Raw genomic sequence first — 27,662 nt, 5'->3', positions numbered from 1 at the left:
GAAATGATAAGAGACATCAAATGCCAAATCAGCAGGTGGAGAGAAACAGCGATTAATGGAGTAAAGAAAAAAGAAAAAACTAAAGAAAGAAACACATTTGTACAAATTTCATCAGTTTTGTTTTCTTGGTGTCTTTTTGGTTTTCAAACTGATGTTTTTCAAACTGATAGCATTACATATATATTAATAGATTAATATGTTTAATATGTATTATTTTCATATATGTTTGACTTCAATATACTTGTTATGGTAAATGTGTTTTCTCGCATGTACATATACGTGTTTATAGTATTTAGAGCTACAAGGATTAGTCGATTAGTTACACAAAAACTGGTTGGTGGTTCCAGCTTCTTTTATGTGACTATTTTCTGGCTTTCTAGGTCCTCTAGGACAGTAAACTGAGTATCTTTGGGTTGAGGACTGTTGGTTAGGACAAAAGAAGACAATGAAATTACATCTTAAGCTTTATGAAATAGCAATGATAATTTTTAACCATTTCTATAGCCATTCACCAATTGCCTAGTCAATTAATCAATAAAATAATTGACTTTTAATTGAGATTGTTTGTTGCAGCCCTCATACTGTTTTTGCTGTGAACATTTGCACATTCCTGCTCAATATCTTGTACAATCTTTCGTAAACCCTAAAAGCTCACTTAGAATATATTTAGAATATATATATATATATATATATATATATATATATATATATATATATATATATATATATTCTTATTCTTGATGGCCAAAATGTGTGTCTTTATTAACATGAGAACAATCCCACACTCTCACAGTTACACAGTGTGACACCTGGTTCTAGTTTTGTGTACACCTTTATGTAAGGTATGTGCAGTATAAGATAACTAATCTTTCTAGGACAGACACAACTGACCAGGATAACCAGCTGACTCCTGGTGAAGTACAGCAGGGCCTCCGTGGCCTGAGCTAAGGTCAGAATTTTCCTGAAGTCTCGTTGGACACTTCCGTCCTCCATCTGACTCACAGTGAGAGAGAGAAATACAACTGTTCAGTTACAATTTAAACAATTTAAATTGGTATTTTTGGGTTACATAAATTGTGCAGTAATTTTACCATGACACCCTCAATCCGGAAGCCCAGCGTGGATGTAGAGCTGGTTGTATCCCTCCACTGAAGGTAACGCCACTTGGTTACTCCTTTCTGTGCATGTTCCTCTGCTGTCGGAGCTGATGGGTCGACTTTAATCATCTTCTGGTACATGTCGCTCCGCAGGGTGGCTTTGGTCCGTGCTTTCAAAAGTTCCTCCTCCTGGTATGTTCTAAAAAGACACTCTCATAAGGGCCGTTGTGAAGGAAAACATGCCAGTACAAACACTGTTAGTTTTTCTAGATCAATTAGGGGTAATTTGAACAGCCACACTAGAGCTGAACTGGCTCTATGAATACACATTTACACATAGTAATTTGAGAATTTGAGTTAGATTTTTAGACTGATTAAAAAACAGAGGATCTAAGGCAATTAATCAGGAATCCAGAGCAACTACTAAATGGACCTTGAGGTGAGATTGTTTTTTGACAACTGCTGTTTCCAAAGTCAAATGTCAAGAACGAACTTTGAAACTCAGCATTTAAGCCAACATGGATTTAATGATAACTGGGGGATTACTGAGGATGCTGATGAAGATCATGTGACAAGCTTGAAAACTCCATAACAACCTTACCTCACTCCCATCTTGCAGTCCATGATCACAGGTCTCCTGAGGCCACTCAGCAGGTCCTCCAGGCGGATGTAGCAGTGCTCCCCCCTGGTGATTAAACCATGGTACTGCGGGACAAAGGGTCTTAGTGGGTCCCTCATCAGGCAGTCCAGACACGTGGCCTCCACTTCACTGTACAGTTTCAGCACCTCCCCTCCCTCGCTCAGTTGCAGGTTACCTGGTGACAGCATCAACCGTGGAGGAAGGGAGGAAGAATAACTAGGCAGTTCAGAAAAGCAAGAAGGCAGACTGGATATTATGTGATTTCAGGACCACTCTACTAAATAAACTGTATGGAGTGATGATGTATTTTGCCTGAACAAAATCATCATCTTCACTGAAGCTGTATACCACATACTGTGTGTTTCATTACTTAGGTCTGTGTACTGTAATCCTCAATGAGATACCTCACTTAAAGATCCTTCATCTGAAAACTCTGAATAAATAATAAACACATAAGATAAGATTCCTGAAAAAGATTACTCTCACAGCAGTGTGTGCTCACGTGTATGTGTGTGTATGTGTGTGTTTTGAATCATAACACATGCCTTGGTGTCCGGCCAGCTGAACCCAGGAGCTCTGCCGCCGCAGTGACCAGTGCATCATGGTCAGGTATGTTTTCCAGGTACGACACTAAGGACACAAAAGCAGAGCAGGATGATGTTAAACAGACGTATTTTCCACAGTCGTGTCTCAACTTTATGCAAAGCACTGAGCGTTGAGAACAAAAGTCAGTGTGAGGAAATGTCTTGAGTTAGGGCTGACCTCCAATAATCTTTTCAATGTTGTGGTCCCTAAGGTAGATCCTAAAAACCAATCCATCCATTTAGAGTCACTGGGTTTATAGAGGCATGAGGAGGAGGTACGGTACACCCTGGACAGGTCAACAGGTGCAAACCAAACAGACATAGGTACCTGCAGGCATTTCAGAGCTTGTGATTCACCTAAACCTACTTGCAAATGAAAATGTCCAGTCAGACAGGAGGTTTGAATCCAGGACCTTGTTACTGTGAGGTCACAGTAAGTCTTTGTGCTTTTCTGATCCTACAACTTATATAACTAATTTTAATTATAATTTTCAGTCCTTCCTAATTGAAAATAACATGAGAGACATTTTCAGGGTGCATTGTACACTTACGTCTCTCTCTCGTGTCAGTTTGTTGTTTACAAACAGAGTATACCTCAACAGTTATGATCTGTTTTGTATATACACAAAACAGCTGATTCCAGATAAAAACAAGGCCAGTGACAAACCAGAAAAGCGAGGGAGGCTGCAGTAGATCAGTAGAGACATCTCTACAAAATGTGGAATCTAATGTTTCCATACTGTTTTTTAAATTACTTTATTGCAGGTTTTTAAATAGCAAATTACGTGTTTTGCAATTCGGTTCATTCATCCTGCCATGTTTATACGGTTCTGCTATTTGCATTATCAAAGAAATGAGATACAAATATAAGTAAACTTGTATGACATTTCTCAAAGTGACCCAGAATATAAAAATGGAAATATTTTAACTTTAAAAAATATTTGGCCATAGAGGGTCACCAGTCAATAAAGTTACTTGACATCATTACAGCTGTTTTGTTTCCCTGTTTTAGTATGTCAAATCTAAAGAACAAACTCTCTACTTTCTAAGTGCTTAATCAAGGATTAACCACCCATTTTTTAATGATTGATAAGGTATTTCTGGATTAAAATTGGATTTTTGGTATAAAACCTAATTAGGAGGGGAAACTGTGAATAGTCAGAACATGAGAAGTTTGTAAGGGTTCAGGAACATTTCTTGCCTATATGGTATTTTACACTTAATCATTCAAATTGCAGATGTTTGCATCCTTAATATTACTGTTTTGTGCACAACTATGTCAAATTTGTCACATTTGATTGGACACAGTGTACAGTTTTCTGCTCCTGACAATACAAAACACAAACTGCACTGACAAAAATGAGTTTCTAATCCCTAGTCCTCCTCCCACTGACTGCTCTCCTCTACTCTCATATCTGCAACAGCCAGGCATGCAAACGCCATTCAAATCTGACAATATCAAAGTCCTCTTTCAAACCCATGCAAATCACCAAGACCACAGGTGCAAAGAACAGTTGAGAAAGATAGTTTTGTAGCCTCTTCTGTGGAAAACCAAAGCAGTGGAAATACACAAGTGTGAAACTTGTTGCATGGATTAGGAAGTGTTATTCTGCATTATTAACTGTGATGTGTAGCTGCCTCCATCTATGCACTCAGTGTTTATCTCACCTTCCTGAATGCTTTCCTCTTGGAGTCAGCATCCTCTCCTTCAGTGAAGACCTCATCGCTCTCTGAGGAGAGGTTGATGGAGGAGCAGGAGGAGTTGGAGGTGGAAGAGTGCAAAAGCTTGGAGAGGATCGGATGTGGTGAGGGCCACTGACGTGATGTGGAGCCCTCTCTCAATTGCAGGGGCTTAAAAGCATCCTTGCTCTGCCCCCCTGGGGTTTCAACACTCCCCTCACATTTTTCCTTAATGTCTGAAACAACAGAGCTCCTCCGTTCCTTTTCCTCCTCTTCGTTTCTCTCTGTCTCAGCATTTGAGTTTCTACCTCTCCAGTGTTTCTCCTCACCTTCCTCATCGTCACTCTCCTTCTCTCTTCCGGACGCCTCCACTCTTCTTTTCCCAATCCATCTTCCTCTCTCCCATCCATCTGTGTCAATTTCAAAGCTTCCCCCCAGCCTCTCCTTCCTCCTCATCGTCCATTTTGCCTTCAGTTCATCCCTTGCACACCTTGCAACTAGCTTTGTGTCTTCTTTTCTTTCTGTGCCTTGAATTTCTTCATTCCTGAAATTGGGCTGGTGAGTAATGTTTGACTCTGAATCGACCTCATTGTCCCAGTCACTGTCCTCTCCAAGACCACCTATGCAATGACTGTAAGGGGGAAAACTTTTTGTTGTCTGGAGCCTGTGTTTGGATCTCAATCTCCCTCTCACCCTCCTGCAGCTGCTGGAAGGCCCTTCGCTGTTTGACACATGCTGGTGGGTCGCATCTGAGAGTCTGGCAGAAAAGTCATTATCCATATCTTTTTCCATCTTAACGTCCTCCGCACAGTGACCATCTGTAGTGTCCATCTTTGTGTCCAGTGGGTAGAGCAGGCGGTGAATCTACTTCATGTTTCTCCACTCTGGATCCAGCATGTGCTTATACAAAACAGGGAAATGTTTAGAGATGCAAAGTTTGGATTATGTTGAGGAAATGCATTTACAAGTTGCTCAAGCATTCATACATTTTGATATAAAGGTTAAAAAAAACCTGTGTCTAACCTACCTTACCTCACCAGAGATATCGTAGAAAGCTCCCTGACAGTGAGCTACATGCATCTCTCTTCCTGCATTATCCGCCCTGGTGCCGTATTTTGCATGCAGTGACGTTATTCAGTTTCCAAAGCTTCAACCAGGGCCAGCTGCTGGACTGTTGCCAACAGTGTCACAGGGCAGGACGACATCCAGGAATGACACTATCTGTGTCTGATGTCTGGCTGGAAGCAGGAGTAAGGCATCCTTCATCAGTGATAAAGCTTCTAGGTTGATAGCCCAAAGGCATTTCTACTGATTATGTGACATTGCCAAATGTTTTTGCACATTGAAAAAAAGACACAATTTGGTCTCACATGCTTTAATCATGTTTAATTTTTTTCAAGTGATGAAAGTGTGCGACAACATGTCAGTAAGCATAGCATAGCATAGCATAGCATAGTGGCAATGAAAACAACTCCTCAAGATTACATCTGCCTGTAAAATATGACATGTTCCTCTTATTGTACAAGTAAGTAAGTAAGTAAGTATTGCCTTGAAGAAAGTATGTAAATGAAACTATTACTCTCAAGTTATGTTTATGTTATTGTTTAATTTACTAAATCTCATTGTATTTACTTAACTTTGTGATATTTTTATAACCTGTGAAATAGAAAGTAAACATAACATCCTAATGTTTTTCAGTATTTCTGCAGGTATTTGACATAAGTAACACCAGGGACCCGTTTCACCAAATGTGCAACATGAAAGCAACAGCTTGCAACAGGAGATTATTTCCTCTTGCCTTAATTTTGACATGTTTAACAAATCAAAAGAAACCCCATACTAGAAGACTTTAGAGCTCACAAATGTATCTACAATTTGCGTTTCTAATTGCGAGTGATCATTTTTGAAACGCTGTAAGATGTTTGCAAATCACTTTTCTGAAACAATCCCCATATCAAGACTGTACAGTACATAAACAGTGTGAATGTGAGATTTCTTTGGAGTGATGAAAGTGCATATGTCAATCTCATATATTGCAGGGTTACAATTAATGCTGAAATACCGGAACACAGAGGTAGGAATGGAAATGGTCACCTTAAAGCTCTACAGATCCAACAGGACAGACAAGTACCCAGTATATTTGTCAGTAGATGCTTTCTGGTAACGTTCAACCATATATCTATCTTAAATCTTCATCCTAACATCTCACGATCAAGATAACTCTCTACACTTTCTCCCTCCTCTTAATGAATGGCTTCAGGCTGCCTCTGACTCATTTATTTCACTCTCACTGAGTGTGTGTCTGTTCTGCTGCTCTCCGCTGTCACCAAAATGAATATAGCGTTCCTCCTGGCTCCTTTCTGTGGGGGTTATCTGGAGGGGACCCAGCAGCTCGGTAGGACCTGCCAGAGAATATATTTCTGCAGTCAGACACATAATGCATATAACTTGAATAACATGAATAACTGTCTGTGTGTCTTTGTACTTGCAGCAGCATCTTCTTCATTCGCTTCCTGGCTGCTGTCCGTGTTTTTTTCCCTCTCCAATAGCGGTCCAACAGTTCTGAGCTGTAAACAACAAAGAAAACAAGCAGTCCGAGCTTGTTTAGTCTGAGCTGTAACACCTAAGAGGAACCAGATAATAATCCACACTCACATAAACACAAACTCATTATGTAAGTGTGCAGCCATGCGGTTAGAAACAAGATGCTGTGTGCAGTGAGTACAACCAAAGATATGTCCAACGCTAAACTGTGGGTCTCTCCTCTCACCTGCCCTGGTCTCCACTCCACTTTCAACAGCAGTCTCAAGTAGCTGAGGATGAAGAGGACACTGAGGAAGATAAAGTTACTGGACACGCCCACCAGGGCTGATAGGAAAGGGTAGTAGAACAGGATGTATCTGATGAAGGGTAACAGAGAAAGAAAACGGTTTTGTGATCTACTGGGGCTACTGCTGGTGAAGAAGATAGCATTTCTTCCTCCTTTGTGACTGATCTTTACATGTGCTATTGAACTTCATGAAGGACTGTCACCAAACGTTGATGCTTAAAGAGATTTCGAACACATTTTCTTGATAGTTGCTGCTACAAATATATACACATGATGTCATACCATAGGAATTCAGACAAACTATCTATTGCAGTCTCATTGAAATATGGATGTAATGTGACATAATCTGTTTTATGTTTCAGTGTGGTGTAGACATCAGTTTGATGTTTCATGTTTTAGTGCAGGTTTTTCTGCTGCATGTAGGTGACTCTCACCTTATGCCGGTGAAATGAGCGTGAACGTAGAGGTGAGATGAGTAGATCTGCACCTTGTTAGACAGGATCTCAATGATGGCTGTGACTGAAGGGGCATACTGTCCATGAGGAAAAACATGTTAGGTAGGCTTAACCTGCACAAACACACTGCCGCAAACTCACATACTTGAATATCTAACTCATGATAGATGTAAAACCTGCCTCTGTCTGGTTGCACTTCTGGCCTCAAGTATGCTCTCGCACTCACTCACACAGCACACAGAAGTCACAACTCACAGGGTCGTCGGTGTAGTCTGAGAAGAGCTCCACCTCCAGTGTTTGCTTCTGCTCTACGGTTCCAGTCAGGAATGCCGGGAGGAACAGCAATGTTCCCATTGTCCTGAGCAGGTTTGAGCGGTATCGCAGCATACTCTGACCACAACAGGACATCACAGTTAGCCTGACTTACACACCTGAATACCTGAATTACATTACCTCCCTCATACATACTGTAGATGATGCTATAAACACAGATAAGGGTTAAAAAGATGTTTTCAGTGACGTCACGATGAATGTTTGGGAGAGCAAATGATGTAATGGATATAAAAGATGCAACTCTGTGCTCTGCTTTAAATCAACAAGAGCTGATCTCAGTGGACTCTGATTTAGATTTGACTCAAATTTAGTCAGTTCATCTCCTCAATGACTGATATTGAGTGATTAGAAAATTAGAAACGTCTGTACAATCTAATGCAGTGCAACACAACAGCCCTGCAAGGTACAGTTTTTACTGTACTGTAAATTTACATTGTGTCTGTGTTGATTCAGTTTTAGAGTGTTTTGAGGCTGTACTTTGTGGAGTTGCAATATATCAGGCTGGATAATGTTACTGAAAAGTGTCTGTCCATCTAATTAACAAATATGAAGTAGAATAATATTACAAACAACAAAAAATATAATGCAGTCTGATACAAAAACACCACAAAAGCCAGACTCAAAACAACCACATCAACAATGCAATCTGAGACTTCATAACTCAGTGTTTAATGAAGTAATTAAAGTCACTGATGTTATCCCTTCCATGTCTAAATTTCCTGGACAATCTTTCCTCATTTAAACTGAGCACTGAGATCACCTTCTGTTGCAGTGTAGCTCCATTGCAAAGCATAAGCAATCCTAATCTGGCTCTGACCAGGTAGTGTGATTAAAAGGTTATTGTGCGTCAGCGCTGTACTCACAAAGCGAGAGCTGGAGGCGGACAACAGTTGTCTTGCCTGAGAAACACACAGCAATGCAACAGTGAATCACTGGAGTTTGCAGGAACTAGTAATGAAGCACAGTTTGATTGTATGTACACATGGCTACCCATAGGAGCTGAGTTAATCTCACAGAGCAACTCACAGAGCGAGCAGAGGAGGTAACTTGCCCTCCATCCTCTGAGAAACAGGTTGTCTTAATCATGAACATCCCTAGAGCCTGATTGGTCGGGGATTCAGGCATCTCCAGCTGCAGAGAGATCCGATATGCCTGGCCGAATGTCAACACCTGAATATACATTTATTAAAAGTCATACTCCTGGGATAATATGGATGTACATTTAACACGCAGAGACATATACCGTACATACAGCATCTGTATATATAGATGCATATACACATACATACATACATGTTTCTTATTTCTCATCAGAGAGATGTTAGCCACTGGATAAGAGCACAAAAAAGAGGCTGAAGATTCACAGTCTGTCCTACACACAAAAAAGGAATGACTGAGTGAGAGAGAGTACATAGTGACTACAGCGTACATTTTCCTGATGCAGTATGTCACATACACACCTGTAGTAATAGTGCACAGAAGTGGAATAAGCTGCCTTGGGCATGTAAGAGTAGTAGAAGCTCCCGTATAAAAAAGCGGCAACCCAGAGGAGCAGCAGCACAACAGAGAACACAACGAAAGCCTGTAAAACTCTCTGTCGGGCACGTGACATTGCCATGACAGCAGCATCCCAGAGCCTCAGCAGCACCTGACCAATGAGGACTGATGGTTCTTCATCATCTCCTGAGTGCAGATGGCTTGTTTGATCCATTGAATCTAAAAATCTTAAAATAAAATAACAAATAGTGAAGTTAATGATAAGTACTTAATGAAAAACAAATCAGGACAGGGTTCATCAGTAGAAAACAAAAAAACAACTTGGAAAGATAAATGCAACCACATTATGAGTGCGAGTTAGGATAAGTAACAGAAACATACTGTCTTAGTTCACAGTGGTGGAGATTAAAACGTCTTCCAAGAAATTATCTGGTCCACATTTTCCTGTAAGAAAAGACACTTTAAGCATTGTGTAAAGTCATAAACACTCATTGAGGTTGATGATACTTTAATCACACAAGGCCCAAAAACACAAGCCATCACTGAGAGCACTGAGAGCTGTGAAACCACCGAGTCCAATCTCAGTCACAAGCAAAAACCTTTCACATCAGATGACTCCAAACTGTGTCAAGAGTCGACTTCCACTCTGTCTGTTTTTATCAAGAAGCAGAGAAGTGACCAAGGAATGTGTAACAGCTTGTTTTGACTAAATATGCATTGTGTAAAAATACAGGCGGACTAAAAATATTTATTAGTTCTCCACACTAAACTCCTAATATCTGGAAAATTAGGATATTTTGTTCTCATTTCACATGACGAAAGTTTTATCATATTTAGTGAATACAGATATACAGAGATTAACAGAATAAAGCAGAAGGAAGGGGGGAAACTTGGTAAGATTTTCAGTTCAAGAGTTATGCTTGCCGAGAAGGATAAAGAGTTTGTTACTCCAAATGTGATATTTGACATTAAAAATGTCGCGGGACAAAAAAATACATGTGGTGTCCAACAGCAGCATGCCTCCAACAGTAATCTGTTTATATAACTCACCATTGGTTTCTGTTGGCCAACGCTGAGCTCTTAGGAAATCAACTGTTCCACTTCTGTTTTCCCTGAAATGTCTTGGTCCACAGCTTGATGCTGTCTTGATGAAATATTATGAACTGCAACAGAAACACCCTCACAATCATTTATCCCTGGCTCCCAAAAAGCTGTCATTGGACAGGGTTTAGTCCATCCCACACGAGGACAGCTGCTGCTGCCAACTGGAGCAGAGTTCTTGGTGTTGAACAAGACACTGACAACAAGGCCCGAGCACTTTGTGATATTTATGAGGCTTCAAATGGCAGGTTAGGCCTACAGTACTACTGTGCTGTAGGTGTTTTACTGTATGTAGATCACTACAAACTCAAAACAGGAGTTACTGTCCTATAAGAAATGTTCAGAACTACTAAAATAAATTCCATTAAATAGAACAGAGACACAATCATTCATGATCGAATACAATAAGCTACTTGATATTTTGTTTTTGAGGTTAAATGCAGATAGATTGATTAATACAAAGTGAGAGGATAATTTTACCTCAAAAGCAGCTGATACTCTGCCTTTTTACTTTTCATATTAACTAATCATATGAACTAATCACTAATAACATATTAACTCTTACCCACGCCGGCTATAATGTTGAAATTGCAAGTTAGGGTTACATTTATGAACCTCAGTTGTCGACCTCTTGTTTATTCTGTTTTTGTGTCTTGTTTTTGTCTTGTTAACCAGTGTAATAATGCACAACAGCACTCCAAAGTGCCAAAAATGTTCATCACTGATGTGTGGAAACTATCTTCAACGTTGATCTTACATGTCACTGACTGCAAATCACTTGGAGAATGTTTTTGTGTGCAGAATTGACTTATATGAATGAATGAACCAAGCTTATGATCTTGATCATGACAGGGTTTGTGAGAAGGCGTATTACTACTGAGTATCTACTGCACAATAAATACCCAGGTTGCAGTTTATGGGTATGCCAGTAACTTACAATGTTCAAAGTGACACTGACTATACTAAAAGGTGTTATCACATCAAAAACATCTGGATGACATCTGGATGTTTACATTGAGCTGTGACCATGCATTTCATTAACAGAATTGAACTGCTAGCTGCCATGTTACATGAAGATCTCTTAAAATGAAACAACCTACACTACTTTTCTAAATGGAAATAAATAAATACATTTCAAAAACAAATTCAATTTAAAAAAAGAAGAAATTCAGGATCCTGAAATGATATGATGTTTGGAGAATCAACAGATTGATGGAAATGCAGAGCCTTTTTGTGAGTTCTTAATAGATTTTGGCAAATATAAACAAATCTCAAAAACAAGATATCATGGACACAATAATTTTCCAATACAAAATTAGATAATTATGACTTTAATCACAAGGAAGTGAATAAGACAGACCACAGCACTGACACAAATGCTCAAGTTCAAGAAGGACAAAAACAAAGACTAAAGAAAATATTCATATATGTGTATTAATTTATTTATATATATATTTATAAAATCCCTTCTTAAACTGCATGAGAAAACTCAGAAATTTGACATTAACGTGGCTCTCACCGACAGAGGTCGACATCTCCCCATAGGACAGAAGGAACCCGCCATAACTGTATTCAAGCGTAGAAGAAGACCGATTCAACCAATCACACATCACGACTGGCGCAAACCGGAAAGAGTTGAATTTGCTTCATTTTTCACTGCGAGGTAATATTGAACATTTTCTCTTACATGGCCATTTAAGTCTCTTAACGATTCATATTGTTTAATACAATACACATTTTAGGCAAAGTATTTGATGGTTTCAGGATACTTCTAGCTGTCTTACATTAAAGTAAACTGAATAACTTTGAGTTGTGAACTGTTGGTCAGGAAGAACAAGACATTTTGATTACCTCACCTTTGGCCTCCAGTAAATTATGATAGGCATTTTCAGTTTTTTATGCTTTACAAAGCAATGTTTATGAAACATTTTAGGTTGTCCTGTTTGGTGGATTAATCAAAGAAAAACAAATCTTGAATCTGTCTGTGATCACTTTTTAGTGGATGCTCCTTAAACAACTAGGGCTGCCTGCATCTAATCAGTTGATTATTTTCTCAATTGATCAATTATTTGTTTGGTCCATAAAATGTGCAATACAAATGTCAAAGCCTGTTTCACAGAGCCCGAGATAACATCCTTAAACGTATTTTTTGTTTCAATAAACAGTCCACTCACAGCACATAGACATTCAGTTTACTGGCACAGATTACTGAAGAAACCAGAATGTTCATATTTGAGAAGTTCAATAAGAGACTCAAATCGATTATCATAAAAGCTGGTGATTACTTTTCTGTGGATTAACTGATCGATTGATCGACTTATTGTTGCAGCTCTAGTGTGAACACAGGAGCAGAGTGTAATTTGTTGTTTTGTCCTCTCCTGTCTTTTGGCTGCAGGATGTCTTGTAACAGCAGTGTGACTCGTGTTCATGTGTCATCGGTGGGTCAGACACCTCGAGCGGCAGTCCATCTAATGCCCTGTGAAATTGAACACAATGGACCAGCCCAGGTCTCACAATACCTCACTGCTACCATGAAAGACCGCAAATATGGTACACTCAGTAATATTGTTTGATGTCTGTTGTTTTGAAAAGAGAGAGTCAGATTGTTTATTCAGCCCATTCCTATTACAGAGAAGACGGTGTCATTCAGGGGGCGTGGGCTGAAGGGGCAGGAGCTCAGCTGTCCACAGGGCTACACTGGCCTTGTGCTGAAGGAGATCAACAAGACAGGCTCTGACCAGGAGGTAAACACCACCAGTGTTGTCTGTCACATCACAGAAGCTCCAGGAGAATAAAATCATGCAGCGGGACAATAGTTGTGTTGGACAGGATTTGGTATGTGTGTTAATGCCAAATTAATTTGTGTGTGTGTGTGTACCCAGGACAGGACAGTGAAGGTGTCCACTGTGTTTGACAAGGTGATCTACTGGAACCTGGAGACGGCTCCTAACTCAGATGATACAGTTGTGATGGCGATGGACTGGCCTGAGCTGGCTGAGGCGGTGAGCACTTGTACAGCTGACTTTAAAAAATGTTTTATTCAAAGACAAGGCTAATCTGTGTCACTTAATACTTGTTTTTTTTTAATATAATTACTCTTTGTTACTAGATCGTAAGTGTAACTTTGTGTGTGTATATATATATATATATGACTCAAAGCAGCAACTCTTTATTATACTGTACTTGAGAGCTGTAATGATTAGTTGATTAATTTATCAACAGAAAAATGATCAGCCACTCTATTGATAAGCCATTAATAATTTTTAGAATAGAAAATACTAAAATCTGGTTCCAGCTTCATAAATGTGAATATTTTCTGGTTAGTTTAGTCTTCTGTGGCAGTAAACTGAATGTCTTTGAGTTTTTAAATGTCTTTAAAACAAAACATTTTACGTTGCATTTTGGGCTTTAGGAATTCAACATATTACATGTTACCAACATATGTTATCATTTTCTGACATTTTGAACCAAACAGATTCATCAACAACACCAGCCCCAACAGATTAATCAATGATGAAAATAATTGTTAGTGCAACCCTACTGGACTTCATTCTATGTTTCAATATTTGTTTTACTCAGCAAATTAAAAAGTGCTTTGTTTGTGGGTGGTTTCTTGGTACACAGATAAAGCTCAGTCAAGGAGAATAATGTATTTCTCTCATGCTCTAAAAATGTATTACCCAAGTCCAAAAACTTACTCTCAGTTTGTGTCTTTCAGTGATAATCATTACTGATCTGAATGGGAAAACGATTCAATGAAAAATGTGATTTGCTGATGTGGCACTGTCCTTTTTTATTGGTTCTCTTCAGTCAAAACTGACAAAAACAGCTACATTGACAACAGTGTTTCATTTAAATATCATCTTGATGGAAACACAAGGACACAGAAGTGGATGTTGATATTTGATCTCTTCACAGATTCACGGGCCAGTAGACGACTGAAGAAAAAGACAACTCAGTGGAGGCAGACCGGCTTCACCTCCAGTGTTTTTTGGAGTAAAATGTTCACAGCAAATGAGATGATGAGATGTAGTGTTTATATATTTGTATATATTCTTTTGTAGTGAAATTAAAAAAACAATAATGTTGAATCTGTGCATTGTGTCCATCACTGAAACATTACAACATTTACAATTTGTTACAGCTGAACAATGTTTATTCACAGAGTTTAACATTTAGATTTAGCACACGGGCTACCATGACAACCACTAAATGATCAGCTGTCCATTACGAGTATGCAGTGTAAAACTCGTGTTTGTATGGTAACACTGATACTTTCAGTATGATGAAAAAAAACTGTAGTAACAACTAAAAAGTGTCAAACAGTCATATAGGCACAATTTAAGGTTGAAATAAAACATTTTAGGAGAAGGCAGAATTACTGCGTTACTGTTAAAATGTTCTGTCATGCTGCAGAAAAAGTCACATGACCAAGAGGCAAAATGAATCACGGTGGATACTTGTTTTGTTTTTCCTCCTTTAACTTCCACTGATGTCCTAGCAGGACAGGCTGTAATTTAAGTAGTGAAAATACCGACTTTTTTAAAATCGCAACTTTTGATTGAAAATGTAAATGATATTCAATAAAATATGTGAGAATGAAATCATATGAAGTACGGCTAATTTATAGAAGTAGTTTGTCACTGCTGAAACAAATGCTTGTAAAATTGCAGCCATTGTTTTTTGTTTTCTAAAAAGAAGACAGGAAGCACCTTTCCTTAGGATTTATCATCATACTATTGCTGCCACTTTTATATTTTTGTCACAGTAAGAAATCTTCCTAATCAGATTTTACTGCCCTGTTAGAAGGAGTTGAGAGAAGGCAAATCAGAGGCCATTTGGTACAATTAACTCGCTACTTCATCAAAAATATATGTGCGCTATTGATGACATGGCCTTATAAAAACGGATATAAAACTGATGGTAAAAAGGGTGAAGCCCTAGAAAATGGATCTAGTTTGACAACATGAGGGGAAATTACATGTTTTTTCCTTTAAATAAAACATTAAACCATACAGTACTACAACAGCTGCAATCAGTCAAACGTTGCTGGCACAATAAGACAGTCAAACAAATTAAAATTGGTGTATTTGATAAAATAACATCATACAACAGGATAGATAATAGAGTTTTCCCTTTGTGTACAACGTGAAACAGTATTTTCATAATTCTCCTGGATGATCACCTTTGACAGTCATGACGTATGTTAAAAGTGTTTAAATGTATAAATGTACGAATAATAAAGATATATTTTTTTAAAACGCCTCTAAATGTACAAAGTGTAGCACAACAGCACAAATATCAGATCAATTTAAGTGTTTCTATTGAGACAAACTGGAGGAAACAGTCAAACATTAACATAAAGTCTGATAAATGAGTGCTGATGCTGATGCCACACCGCTGGTGTTCACTGTGTGTGCGTGTGTTTGTTCTTGTATTTCTGTACCTATGGTCTCAAATATCCTAAGTAGAATAAAAAGCCAGGGTGCATGTGTTGTGGTTGAAGATATAAAAATATTAAGTATATATATTTGCACAAATTGAGTGTGATAGTTTGAGCCGATAGAGAGTGAGACTTGTTGATGGGCTCACATACAATAATCTTAGTCATTTCATTTCATTTTATACTTTATGCTATCAAGTAAGTATAAAGTGTGTAGTGTATGTAAGAATCGAGGTAAGCATTGGGGGGACTTTGGGTAGAGACTTAAAATAACAATGAATAACATGATAAAATGTTTACATTGAATTTAGGGCATAAATTATAGTCTGATATTTCTGAAACTAATTTATACTTTGAAGACTTGCAGATACCCTGGTCAAGTGATGAGTTCATTTGGTTCCTGCTTCTTAGAAAAAGGGTTTATGGGTTAAAGGACAGGTTCATGATTTTTCTTCATCTTCTCATGTTGGACTGAGGGCTGAGACTCTTCCCTACGTTAATTTTATTCATCATGTTAATGGGGGAAATAGATTATGAAAAAAAATACTAATAAGTGAAGAAAGATGTTTAAGGTTCTTTTGTTGGTCAGACGGAAATACAGGCTAATACTTTGGAGTGACACCCTTGAGTTTATTCTGTAATCTGTCTTCACTTCAGTGTCAAACTGCAGTGATTTGTCAGATCAGGCTGATCAGCTGCAGCAGCCAGCCAATCAATAAAGGTGTGTCGACCGGTAAAGGACTTCCACGGAGGCTGTTATCGTGTATCCTCGCTCACCGAGTGACTCAGTAGTAGTCTGACAGGTCGAGGCTAGCTGGTTAGCATGGTAAATTAAAGTCTGTGTTAAGTAATTATAAATATGTGTTCTGAGTTTGACATACCACAGAAAAGTGTGTTGTTAACCTCCCTGCCAAATTTGAATGATTAAAAAATCGCCAAATATATGAAATTAGGCTTCAAAGTTGTGTAAAAAGCAGCCACTTTCTCTGCTGCCAAATGCTGTGGGAGTGCCCGTCGAGTTCGCTAAAACCCCGCCCCCTACCAAGTGTCACCTGTCAATCAAAGCCACCACCTCTACCAGAAATATGGACGCTAGGTTTGAGAGCTTTCTGCTGCAAACTCAGCTGCTAGCTCGGCGGCTAACTCAGCTAACTGTAGACTGTAGTAGTAGTAGTAGTAGTGTGCGCTGAATGTATTTATACCACTACAGCAGCAGGGGCGGGTTTATGCCAGTGATTTTCAGACCCGTCCACTAAATCCTGAACACAGAAATCTTGAAACACAGTTTGTGAAGCCTCGCTCCACAATTCAAACCTAAATGGTTGAAATTCTTACATTTAGGCCCTTTAAAGTATTTTTAATGCCAAATTTCTGTCACTATTCTTTCACTGCAGCTGAGCAGGAAAACACTGTCAAGACATACAGACGGTTTCTTTTTACTAAAAAGACTGTAACTGTGGCAGATATCTACCTCATTTGACTAACTTAAAACGATAAAACTTGATATTAGTTTCAGATAAGCTATTAAATACACTTTTGTGCAAAGTGAGGACTGTGGATTTTATCCTCCATCACTAATATTTGCCAGTTAAAAAGGAGGACAGCAAGCAAATCCAGTTTCAATGTTTATTTGGACACCTGACTGTTTTAAGAGACTTGAAAAATTGTGAACCTGTCCTTTAAAGTGAGAATTTGAACTATTGGGATATCGCCTCAAAGTTTAGCTGTGTGTGTTTAAGTATAGAAATTCAATAGTTTGTCTGTTTGTATGTTAGCTGAGAGGTGGTGGTGGTGGTTGTGGTGGGAGGATGTGCTCCACATCCGCCTTACTGCGTTTGGCTGGCAGGGTGTGGTCATGAGCTTTGCGAATGTGTCGATACAGGTCGCCTGACTGTGTGTAGCTCCGGTAGCAGTAACGGCACTCGTAGGGGCGCTCTCTCGTGTGCACGATGGCATGGCGTCTTAGTGTGTATGTGCATGAGAAAGTCTTTCCGCACACGCCGCACGTCGGGACATCTTCTACAAAGTTCCCCATGGCGTCCTGGAAATCCTGAAAGTAGGCAGGTGCGTCTGAATGCTGCTGGGCTGTGGATGGAGGAATGAGAGAGGCAGCATACGAGGAAGCGTCCTGGGAAGAAGGGCCAGCACCAGAGGAGGAGGAGGAAGGGGAGAGTGGGAAGGAGTAGTCATTGGAATGGGAGGCCATTTGTAAGAGGCCCTGTGAGCGGGAGGAAAGATGCTGAGGGCTGTTCAGCTCCTCTTCCTGCATGTCATCGTCAAAATCATTGTCCACTTCCATCACTGGTTCACTCTCTCCGCCTTCATCTCTTTCCTCCTCTAGCTCTTCATCAGAGATAACAATGGCCTCCACTTTGACTTTCACATTCTCCCCTTCATAGTCCTCCATCCTCACTCTGCCCATATGAGGGTGTGATCTTCCCCCCCTAAGTGTGGGTGAAACTCCCATCTCCCTTCTGAGCCCTGTCATCATTTGGGTCTGGGAAGCAGAGTCAAAGTTTGGGCTTCGGCTTTGGAGTGACACGGCACTCTGGATTTGGATCTGGGGATGTGAATGCAGCGGTGACGATTGTGTCAGGTTGGTTTGTAAGTGTGAGGGTGGCGCTGATGCGTGGATTAACATGACCATCTGTTGTTCGTCACCTGATGTACCTCTGCGCTCAGTCTCTGAGGGTTTTCTAACAGTGTTATCGTTACTGGGAAGACGGGATGTGTCATGAAGGGAGCTGGGAGAAAAGCAGGATTCTGACTGGAGAAGGGTGACTGCTGACCGACCACCTGCCTGATTCACTGGGACCAGGGAGGAAGAGGAGGAGGGCAACTGGTTACTGCTGTGACGAGTAGAAGAGAGACAAAAGGGAGGATATGACTAGTCTTAGTAATGTCAAATCAAGAAAAAGTCTGTCAGTACATATAGGAACATATTAATGAATATCATAATGATCATCACATCATATATGCTTAGATCACATGTTGAGTTGTTGTTTATCACATAAGACTGCAAAGTAATCCCCCCCACCCCCTGTAAACTGTCTGTTTACGGTTATCTCCATGGATCATGGATGTATTATAATGCCGTGGATCCACAACAGACTCTCTTCCGGGTGGGGGTGCGCGTGATTACGTAATGCGGAAAGGGAAAACAGGCAGGTGGCTCAGCCAATCATATCATTCGGACCTAATGATATGATTGGTTTTCACAGAATATTATGAGATTGGAATAATGATTAGTTTCTATGCCTAGTGGATCTCTCTAACATTTTAAAGTGCCATTACCTTATAAAGAGCATTTTAACCTAAACAAAAAAAATTGTAAAAATGTAACAAAGGTAAGGGTAGCTTTAATTCTGCTTTAAGCTCAAAGCAAATGATCTACGTTCTGTTACTATCGTCATTAAGACATGGACTAAAGATTTCAGGCTGCCAACAAATATTACAACTACAGTCCACCAATTTAATGTTTAGAGTAAACTGCTGTTTTTGTCTTTTAATTTCTATCAATAGTCTATAAATTCATAGCAGACCTGTACCTGTATGTCTCAGTGGTGCTGCAAGGGCTGCAGAGTGCTGACCCCTCACCCTGACTGCTAGTCCCCAACCTGGTGTGCCCTCCAGAGGCCGGGGCAGACTGACGTGAGGTGTGTCCCTGCATCAGCTCTCCAGCTGGGAGCAGAGGAGGGCCATCCATGCCGGGCTGTGTAGTATCAGCGAGGTCAGGGCTCAGAGGGGTCTGAACTCGTGTCTCTGAAGAACTGCCACCATTCCTGCGTTCAGACTTCACAGACTCCAACAGACTCCTCTCTGTCATCATGGACACAGATGAGAGCGGCGCTGCCATGGCAACAGGACTCAAGTGATCTGTTGCCATCACTGGCCCAGCTCCACCATCAACCCCACCTCCCCTCACTATCTCCACTGCTTTCTTCGCACTAGTGCTCTCTTCAGAGCGAGTGCTGTCTGCCTCAGCCACAGGCCCTCGTCTCTGAAGTCGCCTCTTGCACACTCTCACCACTTCGTTCATGTGCAGGAAGCTTGCCGCCGCCAATATGTCTTCCACTGGTGGAGACTCCTCCAGCTGCAGCACGCCTTCATACACAAAGTCCAAGAGTAAGCCAAATGCAGCGGCCGTGACAATGTCACTGTCAAGTGTGACAGAGCTGCTGCTGCTGCTGTTTGCACCATTGCTGCCCGGAGAATCTGAGTAGAACATGTGGAAGAAAGGAGAACAGGAGGCCAAAACAGCCCGGTGAGCCAGGAAACGGGATGAGCCCACCAGGACGGTGCAGTCACAGAGGAAGCCCCGTTGGCGCTGGGAACGCAGAGCTGACAGCAGCTGCTGAGAATGTTGGGGGAACTCCATCACCTGAGCAACAGAGAGGCTACAAGTGAAACTAAAGCACAGACAAAGAAATAAAGAGAAAATGCTGCTGCTCTGCAGTCAGTTACATAACACACCTTTATGTTTTTAGTTCTTTTGCGATTTCTTTCTATAATGATTACTTGCACAAATGTATTTAGGCAAGTTTAAAGTCTTTCTTAAAACAATACTGACAGAGGCTGTAATCGTTCCCATTGGAGCTGTTTTTTGAGCATATTTTGGCTATAGTTGAACGACTGAGATGGATACCAGCCAACAGTGACGGACTGGGATCAAAAAACAGCCCTGGCATTTTTGATGCATGCATTTATAACAGGCTACATGAAAACAGCACTGTACAGCCACAGATTCTTAGGATGATGATGAGACTGTTGAACCGTTACGCACAGGTGACATGTGTGTTACAGTCATCAATTGCCTTTCCAGCAGCTATGTGTATATACATACATACACACACTTTTTTAAAAATCACAAATTCCTCCCACAGTGGTGGCTGAACTCTCTCTCATCTCATGACATCAATCCATTATTTATCATAGCCTAATCAGTGCAGTAGACATCATTAATACTTTTAAGTAATGAAGTCATTTGAATTATGAAGTAACTCCTTTTAACTATTCATTATCTTTTATTACAGGCTAACAGTTCATTTTTGGGACAAACAGGGCAGGATTTAGGACAACTGGTCAAAATTCAGGACTGTCCTGAATATTTCAGGATGACAGGTCACCCTACCTCTGCCACAAGTTCAGTCCTCTCAGCACTGCTGCTACAAGCAACACCTGCTGCTGAAGTTCCTGACAGCACGGCCTGTTTCGAAAATAGAGTATGTCTATTTTTTCTGCCCCACCCTAGGCTAAATTTTCCGTGTTCAGTGAACCGCTATTCAACTCACTGCAATGAAAGCGTAGAAGGGGATCATGGGAAAGGCATTTGTGTATCAAAAAGGGCCGGCCAAAACATTTTACACAAGTGGTGTAAATAACTGTTCTAAATAAAATAATCAAAGACAAAATTATTTATTTTTTCCTGTTTATTTTCTTTTCTTAGAACAATTTAATAATCAATTCCAAGTGGCCCAGCAGCCCTCTGGTATTTGCCCGGTCTGCCAGATTACCAGTCCGTCACTGCCAGCCAATAATGTAATACACATGTGGTGCAGCTACAGGTGAGACAAAGGAAAGAGATGTCACAGAGGAACAGTTTTTTTTTGATACCTTAATTAATATGAATAATTTTCTTTAACCTATGTTCAGCTAATTTGATTTGAACTTGATGTAAGGTCACCATAGATACATAACATAACATATTCAAACATTAATTCACCTCATCTGTACAAAGAGAGACCTGCAACAAGCAAAGTCATCTCTCGATAAGAAGATAAAATGTGTTTTGGACGTCTTCAATGACGTCTGAAAGTAACACAGCAAGCCAGAACAATTCCCCCTCTTCATACTGGCTATTAAAATATCCCCTTTAAATGTGCTTTCCATGTAAGTGATGCAGTCCAAAATCCACAGTGTGTCCGCACAGTCATTTTGTGCAAAAGTCATATTAGTCATTATTATTAGTCATATTAAGTCAATATGTGCCACATTTATTACATCTGTCCATTACTCCATCACTTACACTGTAAGCACATTATGGCTTTGCACAATATGGTACCTTTGATAAACAATGACTTGGTAAACCATATTTGGTGTCATGCATTCTTTCAACTTTTTCAGCTTCTACAAATCAAGGCTTTCCTCTTAATACCTAAAAAACTAAAACTGAGACTAAAACTAAACTATAACTATTTCTTCACTTGTTAAAACTAACTAAAACTGAACTGAAATAAGAAAAAAAAAGCTGTAAAACTAAATAAAAATAAAAACTAATAACATTTTCAAAGCTATAATAACCCTGTTCCCAGCACGCTTTAACAAAGGTGGATACTCACTGATTGTACACTGATGATTGACACCTGTCAGCCTTCAGTCATCTCTCTATGTGTCTACCGTGGCGTTTCCATGGTGACCTGGTCGTTACTACAACAACGGGAATGAGAGACAAACGAGAAAAACATAATACCTCGATGTAGCAGCAGTCGAGTTATTACATGGAGAAAGACTGGCAGTAGGTGGCTGTCTATTCAGCCTCAACTATGCTAACATTAGTTAGCCAAGTTAGCTCAGCCTCTGTGTTAAAAAACCCAGCACAGCGAGCTCCTTGGTGTAAACGCAGCTTTTCAGGGTGACTTGTGCGTTACTGTCAAGATAGACATCACTACTTCTCATAGTGAGTACCTCATCTGTTGTTTTCTAATAGATATATGATGAATGTTTTCTCACCTGCAGTTGCTGCCTGAGTGATGTTTTCTTCTAGCTCTTCTTCTGTGGAGCCAGCTGAGCCGCTACAGCGCCACCTGCACACGGACGCCGAGGACACACCGAGTGGGACATGCACGTTTGTTTACAGTCCGACATGAAAAAAGCGGTGCACACAGCCATAATCGGACTGAGGGCTCCCTGCGTTTAAATGGACAGAGACAGAGGAGGAAGAGTCTGCCGTAGAGGGAGAGGGAAGGGAGGCAGTCGAGGTGGAGAGGTGAGCTAAGCTCTCAGGCTCATTTCTGACCCCTCGTTTAGTGGCGGTCAAAGCAGGAAGTATGAATGTTTGGCACGGTTAAGTCAAGTTCCTATATTTAAATCAGAGCTATAATTAGAATTGACTTTAACTGTGTATGTCTGTTATGGGTGATGTCCTCTCTCCCACCAGGACAGAGATGTCCGCCTGTCTAAATCAATGTCTTATGCTCTTCGCCATGGAGCCAACAAGATGGGTCTTCACATGGGTACAGGTGCGCTGCATAACACAGACTGGTCTTTGCAAGTAAATTAATACAGTTATTCAAGTACAGTAATTAAGTACAACTTTGAGGTACTTGTACTTTACCTGAGTATTTCCATTTGATGCTACTTCCACTCCACCACATTTCAGAGGGAAATATTCTTCTTTCTTCTCCACAACATTTATTTGACAGCTTTAGTTACTTTTCAGATGACGATTTGACACAATGGATAATATAGCAAGCTTTTAAAATACAAAACATTGTTAAAGATGAAACCAGTGGTTTCCAAAAATGTTGGCTTTTGACATCTTACAAAAAGCAGTGTGTAGTCAGGGTCACATTTCAGATGTCTATGAGTTGTTAACAGCTCAACCAATTGATTTTTCCATCTAAACTTCTCACATGGTTTAATTTCAATAACGGTTCAAATTATCTGATATTTCACCAAAAATCGGAAGAAATGGCAAGAACAAACCGACTTATCATATCTGGTGACCCTTTGGAAGGGCCGACCCCTAGGTTGGGAACCCCTGAACTGCACTCCACCTCCAGCAGCTACAACAGAACATGCTGCTCTAACACTGATGCTTCAGTATTAATAATCTAATGATGCCATATATAATAAGTCCATTTAGCTGCAAAACTTGTGTACTTTTACTTAAGTAGGTTTTTACATGCAGGTCCTGTTCTTATATGGAGGATTTTTACTGTATTGGTACTTTTATTTAACTTAAAACTCTGAACACCTCTTCCAGCACTGGTAAATACAAGTGAAAGTTCTGACGTAACTTTGACAGGAAATGGATCTAAGTTAGATTGTTTGTGTAATAGATCATTTCAACCTCTGCTTTGGATCATTTGTCTGTATCTCGACATGATTCAAATGCATGTAACAGGAGGAAATACTTTACATATACTACTATATAATATTTAAATCCCATTTGCTTAATCAACTGCTGCTTCAAAAATGCTTTACTTTTACACCAGAAAATATATTTAAGGTATTTGTCTGGGTCTCTGGGTCTTGCATATGTGCCCAGTTGTCTAAAACCATGCAGATAATGTGGTTAGTTTACGTTTTTACAACAAAATGCACATGAGCATGTGACGGCATTCATAATCTCACCATAAAGTAATATTTCCATAGATGGTAGAGGTGAGCTTTCCGCATCATTCGTAATACGCTATCTGTTTTTACGGTTTAACAGAAAAGTATGTCACCACAGTCACAATGACTCTCATCCTCACAGATGGTTTCCTCTTTGTGGAGGACCTCCTGGCTCACCCACAGTTCCGCTCGTACTCACTGGAGGATGTTGAGAGAGTCGTGGCTGCAAATAACAAGCAGCGCTTTAAGCTTCGCTTCCACCCGGACGACGGCCGCTTGCAGATTCGAGCCAATCAAGGCCATTCAGTGCAGGTATGCAGAGTTGTAAATAAAGGATGAGGCGCTGAGAGGAGGATCTTTTACTTCCTTAGCAGACCAACATGAATGGATGCATTATGCCCCTCAGTGTATACTGTATTTAATTTATATCTCAGTTTAAAACAGAATGGACCTAAATGGAAGTGTTTCCTTTTTCCTGTGGACTTGTGGTCTGGGTAAAGGAGAGTTCACATCTTAGTTTTTCTCCTTTTATATCTATGCAGCCATATATATATATATATATATATATATATATATATATATATATATATATATATATATATATATATATATATAAACCAAACAGCAACGAGGAGTTCAGTATGCAGAGAAAAAAAGGCGGTTGTCATAAACCCCATCACTGTATTTGTGTATGTCAGAGAGAGAGTGAGGGAATAACAGAATGTCTTCTAGCAATGACTTATACTCTACACATTCACACCCTGCATGATGGAAATTAACTCTGGGGATCCCATCACATCTCAAAACAAGAATGTAATAAAACAATTTACACCTTCAAAATGTCACCTAATCTTCAGCAGTTATAAAAAGAAACATTTCTAATGCCGTAAAATCAGTGCAAATAATGTTAGTTGAAGGAACACTAAGACTATGGGGAATAGCACCAACCCTGGTGCTAAAATATGCCCTCATGATGTCTTTTTTTCTTTCTTGTAAGTTCTTATTTACTTACTTACTTTTTTTCCCACAATGGCCCTAATCCTGTTCTGTAAATTCTTGTCAAAGGCATATGAAGCAAAACTGCACATGACCTGAACATGAGATGTATACAGACTGTTGTTGTCCTCAAAATGTAATCCTGCCATTAATTAATTTATTTATTTTTCTCTGATCGTGTTCTAATTTCACCAAAAGATCTTCACAACTAATTAATCAACAACCCCAGGCAGATTTTAATGTTTTTACCAGGTTCAGTCTCTCTGTATTTTAATATTGGGTCCACTGTAACTTTGTATGTGTTTTTACTGGGTTTTTAACTTAATTCAATTTCCAATTTAACTGTATTTGTTTATTTAATTGTTTTAAATCTCTCTTTATTTTGCCATGTGTTATTTTATATTCTGTCCTGTAAAAGCACTTTTAATTACCTTGATGTTGAAATGTGCTTTACAAATAAACTTACCCTAAGTACTATGTTATACTGTAATATTTTAATAGGTAATGGATTTGGAGCTGAAACCAGTCCTGGCTGGTGCTCCAGACTGTCCTACTGAGGCCGTCCACGGCTCCTACATCCGCAACTGGAGCTCCATACAGCAGCAGGGCCTGAGCCGCATGAAAAGAACACACATCCATCTGGCGCCAGGCCTGCCAGGAGAGGATGGCATCATCAGCGGTAAGATATGTGTGCGACAGAAAGAAGATTCTCAGCTATACATAGATAAATTTGTCCAACAGTGTTATTCTTCTCTCCACCAGGCATGAGGGGAGACTGTGATCTAGCCGTATTTATTGATGTCCCAAAAGCTCTTGCTGGTAACACAAGATGCTAATGACTGCTAACCCAATATGCTCAATCCAGTACAGTGACAACAAATTGACATGTTTTACTGTGTGTGTATCTGACTGCACAGATGGTATTGAGTTCTTCTGGTCAGAGAACGGCGTGTTGCTGACTGCAGGCGACACAGAGGGAAAACTTCTCCCCAAATACTTCAGTCAAGCCCTAAAACTGAAACCAACAAGTAAGAAAGACAATCACGTGGATGAATTGAGTTTATCTTTCTTTTGAGAGGTGGATTGATTTGCTTGTTTACTAAAGTCACTTTGTCCCATGTTTTAGGGAGCATCTTGCCACTGCAGTAGAAGTAGAGGATACTGATCTGTCATTGGTCACAGAGGGACTCACTTGACCGTGTTAGCATCCCGCTGTTGATTGATGCTCATCCTAGTTCCCATGGTAACGGTTGTTTGGCAGAAGGGCTTGTGGTCAGCAGTAAGAGAATTCATCCTAAATGGGGCTTAATTGGTAAATCTTTCATCCTTGTCATTATTGAAATTATAAGGATAGTCGGATGGTTTGCTTCTTTCTTTTTTATTTAATTTAAATTTTAACAGTTTAGCAGAGTAATGAAGAACAGTTTACAACCTATTTTCCAGCAGGTTTCTTGCAGTTCAACTGGCCTACACTGGAAATGTCACTTTTCATTCAAAGGAACAGAGACGTCTATTTACTCCAAGGGTTATTTCACCAAGCAGTAAAATATATAACTTTTGACACAAACAGACACTGTATAATGCAACAACCAGCCAGGCCTTTAAAACTGTTACACTTAAAGACATATCAAATTGTATTTGTGGCACAGTGTCTTATGAGATATCGATATACAACACTTAAAGACACAGACACAGCATGTGAGTGTAGATGATTGGTTAGAAGCTTCCTGTGTAAGAAACAGAAATTGGCAGCAGATGTCATGACAGTAGGGAGTGTGAACACAACTGAGAATGACATGTGAATTGCTTTATTTATTTTTAATCAAGGTTTAATCAAGTTTATGTTGTAAAATTTTCATAGTGACATGCATTGTCCTACTCTACACTGTACTTGACTATAGAACATAATAATGTGGCTAAAATAATGACATAGCTGCTACAATGTGCTTAAATGTTTTACAAGTGACAATAATACTGCAGCTTTGCATCCTGAGCGACATTGATTATACTTGTTAATGAGGTGAAAAAGGCAAAGAGGCTGCTGACTGATCCAACGTCTAGTCACCCTGCAGTAGCCCATCATTAAGGAAAGGGGAAGTCAGCAGGAGGACCACTGGAGTCTGTGCATACATTATACATATATATATATATCCTGTTTTGGCTCTTTCATGTCATTATCTGATATTAATGTAAAATCCTACTCCACATGGTTTCCCACAGTGGAGGCACACAAGATGAGATCTGATGTGGGCTGTGAAGTGTCCACATCTTTTGTGTTGGGTGTGTATTTTATTTCTAGAGAGCTTCGTGGCCACCGGTCAGCTTGTGGAAGAGCTCCTCATTGAGTGTTTCGCTCTTCTCACGGCTGCGTGTCGACATGAAAATGTATCCTCCGATGAACTCATGAACAATTTTGCAGTCAGCTGTCACACAGCTAAAGGCAATGTTGATGTTTCCTTCAAACTCAATGGCCATCTGTAGGGGTTGGAAAACACACACAAAAACTTTAAAGGTTAATTTCGGGGGTGAAAATATGTTGTAGCACTGATGCTGCAGGTAGTAACAAAATATAATAATGATATTAGGGGTTCCTTTAAAATCTTAGCTCTGCACTGTATACTTTACTTGTACTGTATAATATGATATATTTTGAACTTAAACATAAGCAT

At 39.8% G+C, this 27,662-nt stretch overlaps 5 protein-coding genes across 6 annotated transcripts in view; 2 read left to right on the top strand and 3 right to left on the bottom strand.

The window, feature by feature from the left end:
• Window positions 1-6,227: 6,227 nt before the first annotated feature.
• On the bottom strand, window positions 6,228-9,337 carry LOC128363151 (seipin-like). The gene is made up of 9 exons (XM_053324081.1): window positions 9,080-9,337; window positions 8,913-8,991; window positions 8,646-8,789; window positions 8,483-8,518; window positions 7,542-7,676; window positions 7,266-7,363; window positions 6,772-6,901; window positions 6,487-6,568; window positions 6,228-6,403 (listed from the first exon to the last, which is right to left on the bottom strand). The coding sequence occupies exons 1-9, from the start codon at window positions 9,328-9,330 to the stop codon at window positions 6,258-6,260; spliced, it is 1,101 nt and encodes a 366-aa protein (XP_053180056.1). The 5' UTR covers window positions 9,331-9,337; the 3' UTR covers window positions 6,228-6,257.
• Window positions 9,338-11,842: 2,505 nt separating this feature from the next.
• On the top strand, window positions 11,843-15,395 carry rnaseh2c (ribonuclease H2, subunit C). Its single transcript, XM_053323944.1, has 5 exons — window positions 11,843-11,880; window positions 12,613-12,767; window positions 12,849-12,961; window positions 13,100-13,219; window positions 14,136-15,395. The coding sequence occupies exons 2-5, from the start codon at window positions 12,614-12,616 to the stop codon at window positions 14,157-14,159; spliced, it is 411 nt and encodes a 136-aa protein (XP_053179919.1). The 5' UTR covers window positions 11,843-11,880; window position 12,613; the 3' UTR covers window positions 14,160-15,395.
• A 1,735-nt stretch (window positions 15,396-17,130) lies between these two features.
• On the bottom strand, window positions 17,131-22,072 carry zbtb3 (zinc finger and BTB domain containing 3). Of its 2 annotated transcripts, none has more exons than XM_053323266.1 (3): window positions 21,999-22,072; window positions 19,203-20,041; window positions 17,131-18,509 (listed from the first exon to the last, which is right to left on the bottom strand). In XM_053323266.1, exons 2-3 carry the CDS (start codon window positions 20,036-20,038, stop codon window positions 17,432-17,434), a joined length of 1,914 nt encoding a protein of 637 aa, XP_053179241.1. In that variant the 5' UTR covers window positions 20,039-20,041; window positions 21,999-22,072; the 3' UTR covers window positions 17,131-17,431. The 2 variants fall into 2 exon arrangements, with proteins under 2 accessions (XP_053179241.1, XP_053179243.1); XM_053323268.1 differs by having other exon boundaries at window positions 19,209-20,041.
• A 404-nt stretch (window positions 22,073-22,476) lies between these two features.
• On the top strand, window positions 22,477-26,347 carry trpt1 (tRNA phosphotransferase 1). Its single transcript, XM_053323273.1, has 7 exons — window positions 22,477-22,645; window positions 22,817-22,898; window positions 24,140-24,309; window positions 25,495-25,672; window positions 25,756-25,812; window positions 25,911-26,021; window positions 26,120-26,347. The coding sequence occupies exons 1-7, from the start codon at window positions 22,577-22,579 to the stop codon at window positions 26,140-26,142; spliced, it is 690 nt and encodes a 229-aa protein (XP_053179248.1). The 5' UTR covers window positions 22,477-22,576; the 3' UTR covers window positions 26,143-26,347.
• Window positions 26,348-26,360: 13 nt separating this feature from the next.
• fermt3b (FERM domain containing kindlin 3b) overlaps window positions 26,361-27,662 on the bottom strand; it is a 38,408-nt gene continuing 37,106 nt past the window's right edge. The window contains exon 15 of the mRNA XM_053323265.1: window positions 26,361-27,468. Coding sequence (XP_053179240.1) covers window positions 27,289-27,468 — 180 coding nt within the window. The 3' untranslated portion in view covers window positions 26,361-27,288. The remainder of the gene's footprint in view (window positions 27,469-27,662) is intronic.

Source organism: Scomber japonicus, chromosome 8, assembly GCF_027409825.1.
Source record: "Scomber japonicus isolate fScoJap1 chromosome 8, fScoJap1.pri, whole genome shotgun sequence".
NCBI lineage: Eukaryota > Metazoa > Chordata > Actinopteri > Scombriformes > Scombridae > Scomber > Scomber japonicus.
The sequence above is the reverse complement of the archived record's forward strand: the minus strand, read 5'-3'. Positions and strand labels throughout refer to the sequence as shown.

Coding starts and splice junctions, on each gene's coding strand:
- LOC128363151 (XM_053324081.1), bottom strand. CDS start 9,330: ATGGATCAAACAAGCCATCTGCACTCAGGAGATGATGAAGAACCATCA. Junction 8,790..8,912: donor TGATGAGAAATAAGAAACAT/GTATGTATGTAT, acceptor ATGTATATTCAG/GTGTTGACATTCGGCCAGGC. Junction 6,569..6,771: donor TGGAGTGGAGACCAGGGCAG/GTGAGAGGAGAG, acceptor TGTTGTTTACAG/CTCAGAACTGTTGGACCGCT.
- rnaseh2c (XM_053323944.1), top strand. CDS start 12,614: ATGTCTTGTAACAGCAGTGTGACTCGTGTTCATGTGTCATCGGTGGGT. Junction 12,768..12,848: donor CATGAAAGACCGCAAATATG/GTACACTCAGTA, acceptor TTCCTATTACAG/AGAAGACGGTGTCATTCAGG. Junction 12,962..13,099: donor AGACAGGCTCTGACCAGGAG/GTAAACACCACC, acceptor GTGTGTACCCAG/GACAGGACAGTGAAGGTGTC.
- zbtb3 (XM_053323266.1), bottom strand. CDS start 20,038: ATGGAGTTCCCCCAACATTCTCAGCAGCTGCTGTCAGCTCTGCGTTCC. Junction 18,510..19,202: donor ACTGAGACATACAGGTACAG/GTCTGCTATGAA, acceptor TACTCGTCACAG/CAGTAACCAGTTGCCCTCCT.
- trpt1 (XM_053323273.1), top strand. CDS start 22,577: ATGGACAGAGACAGAGGAGGAAGAGTCTGCCGTAGAGGGAGAGGGAAG. Junction 22,646..22,816: donor GAGGCAGTCGAGGTGGAGAG/GTGAGCTAAGCT, acceptor CTCTCCCACCAG/GACAGAGATGTCCGCCTGTC. Junction 26,022..26,119: donor CCTAAAACTGAAACCAACAA/GTAAGAAAGACA, acceptor CCCATGTTTTAG/GGAGCATCTTGCCACTGCAG.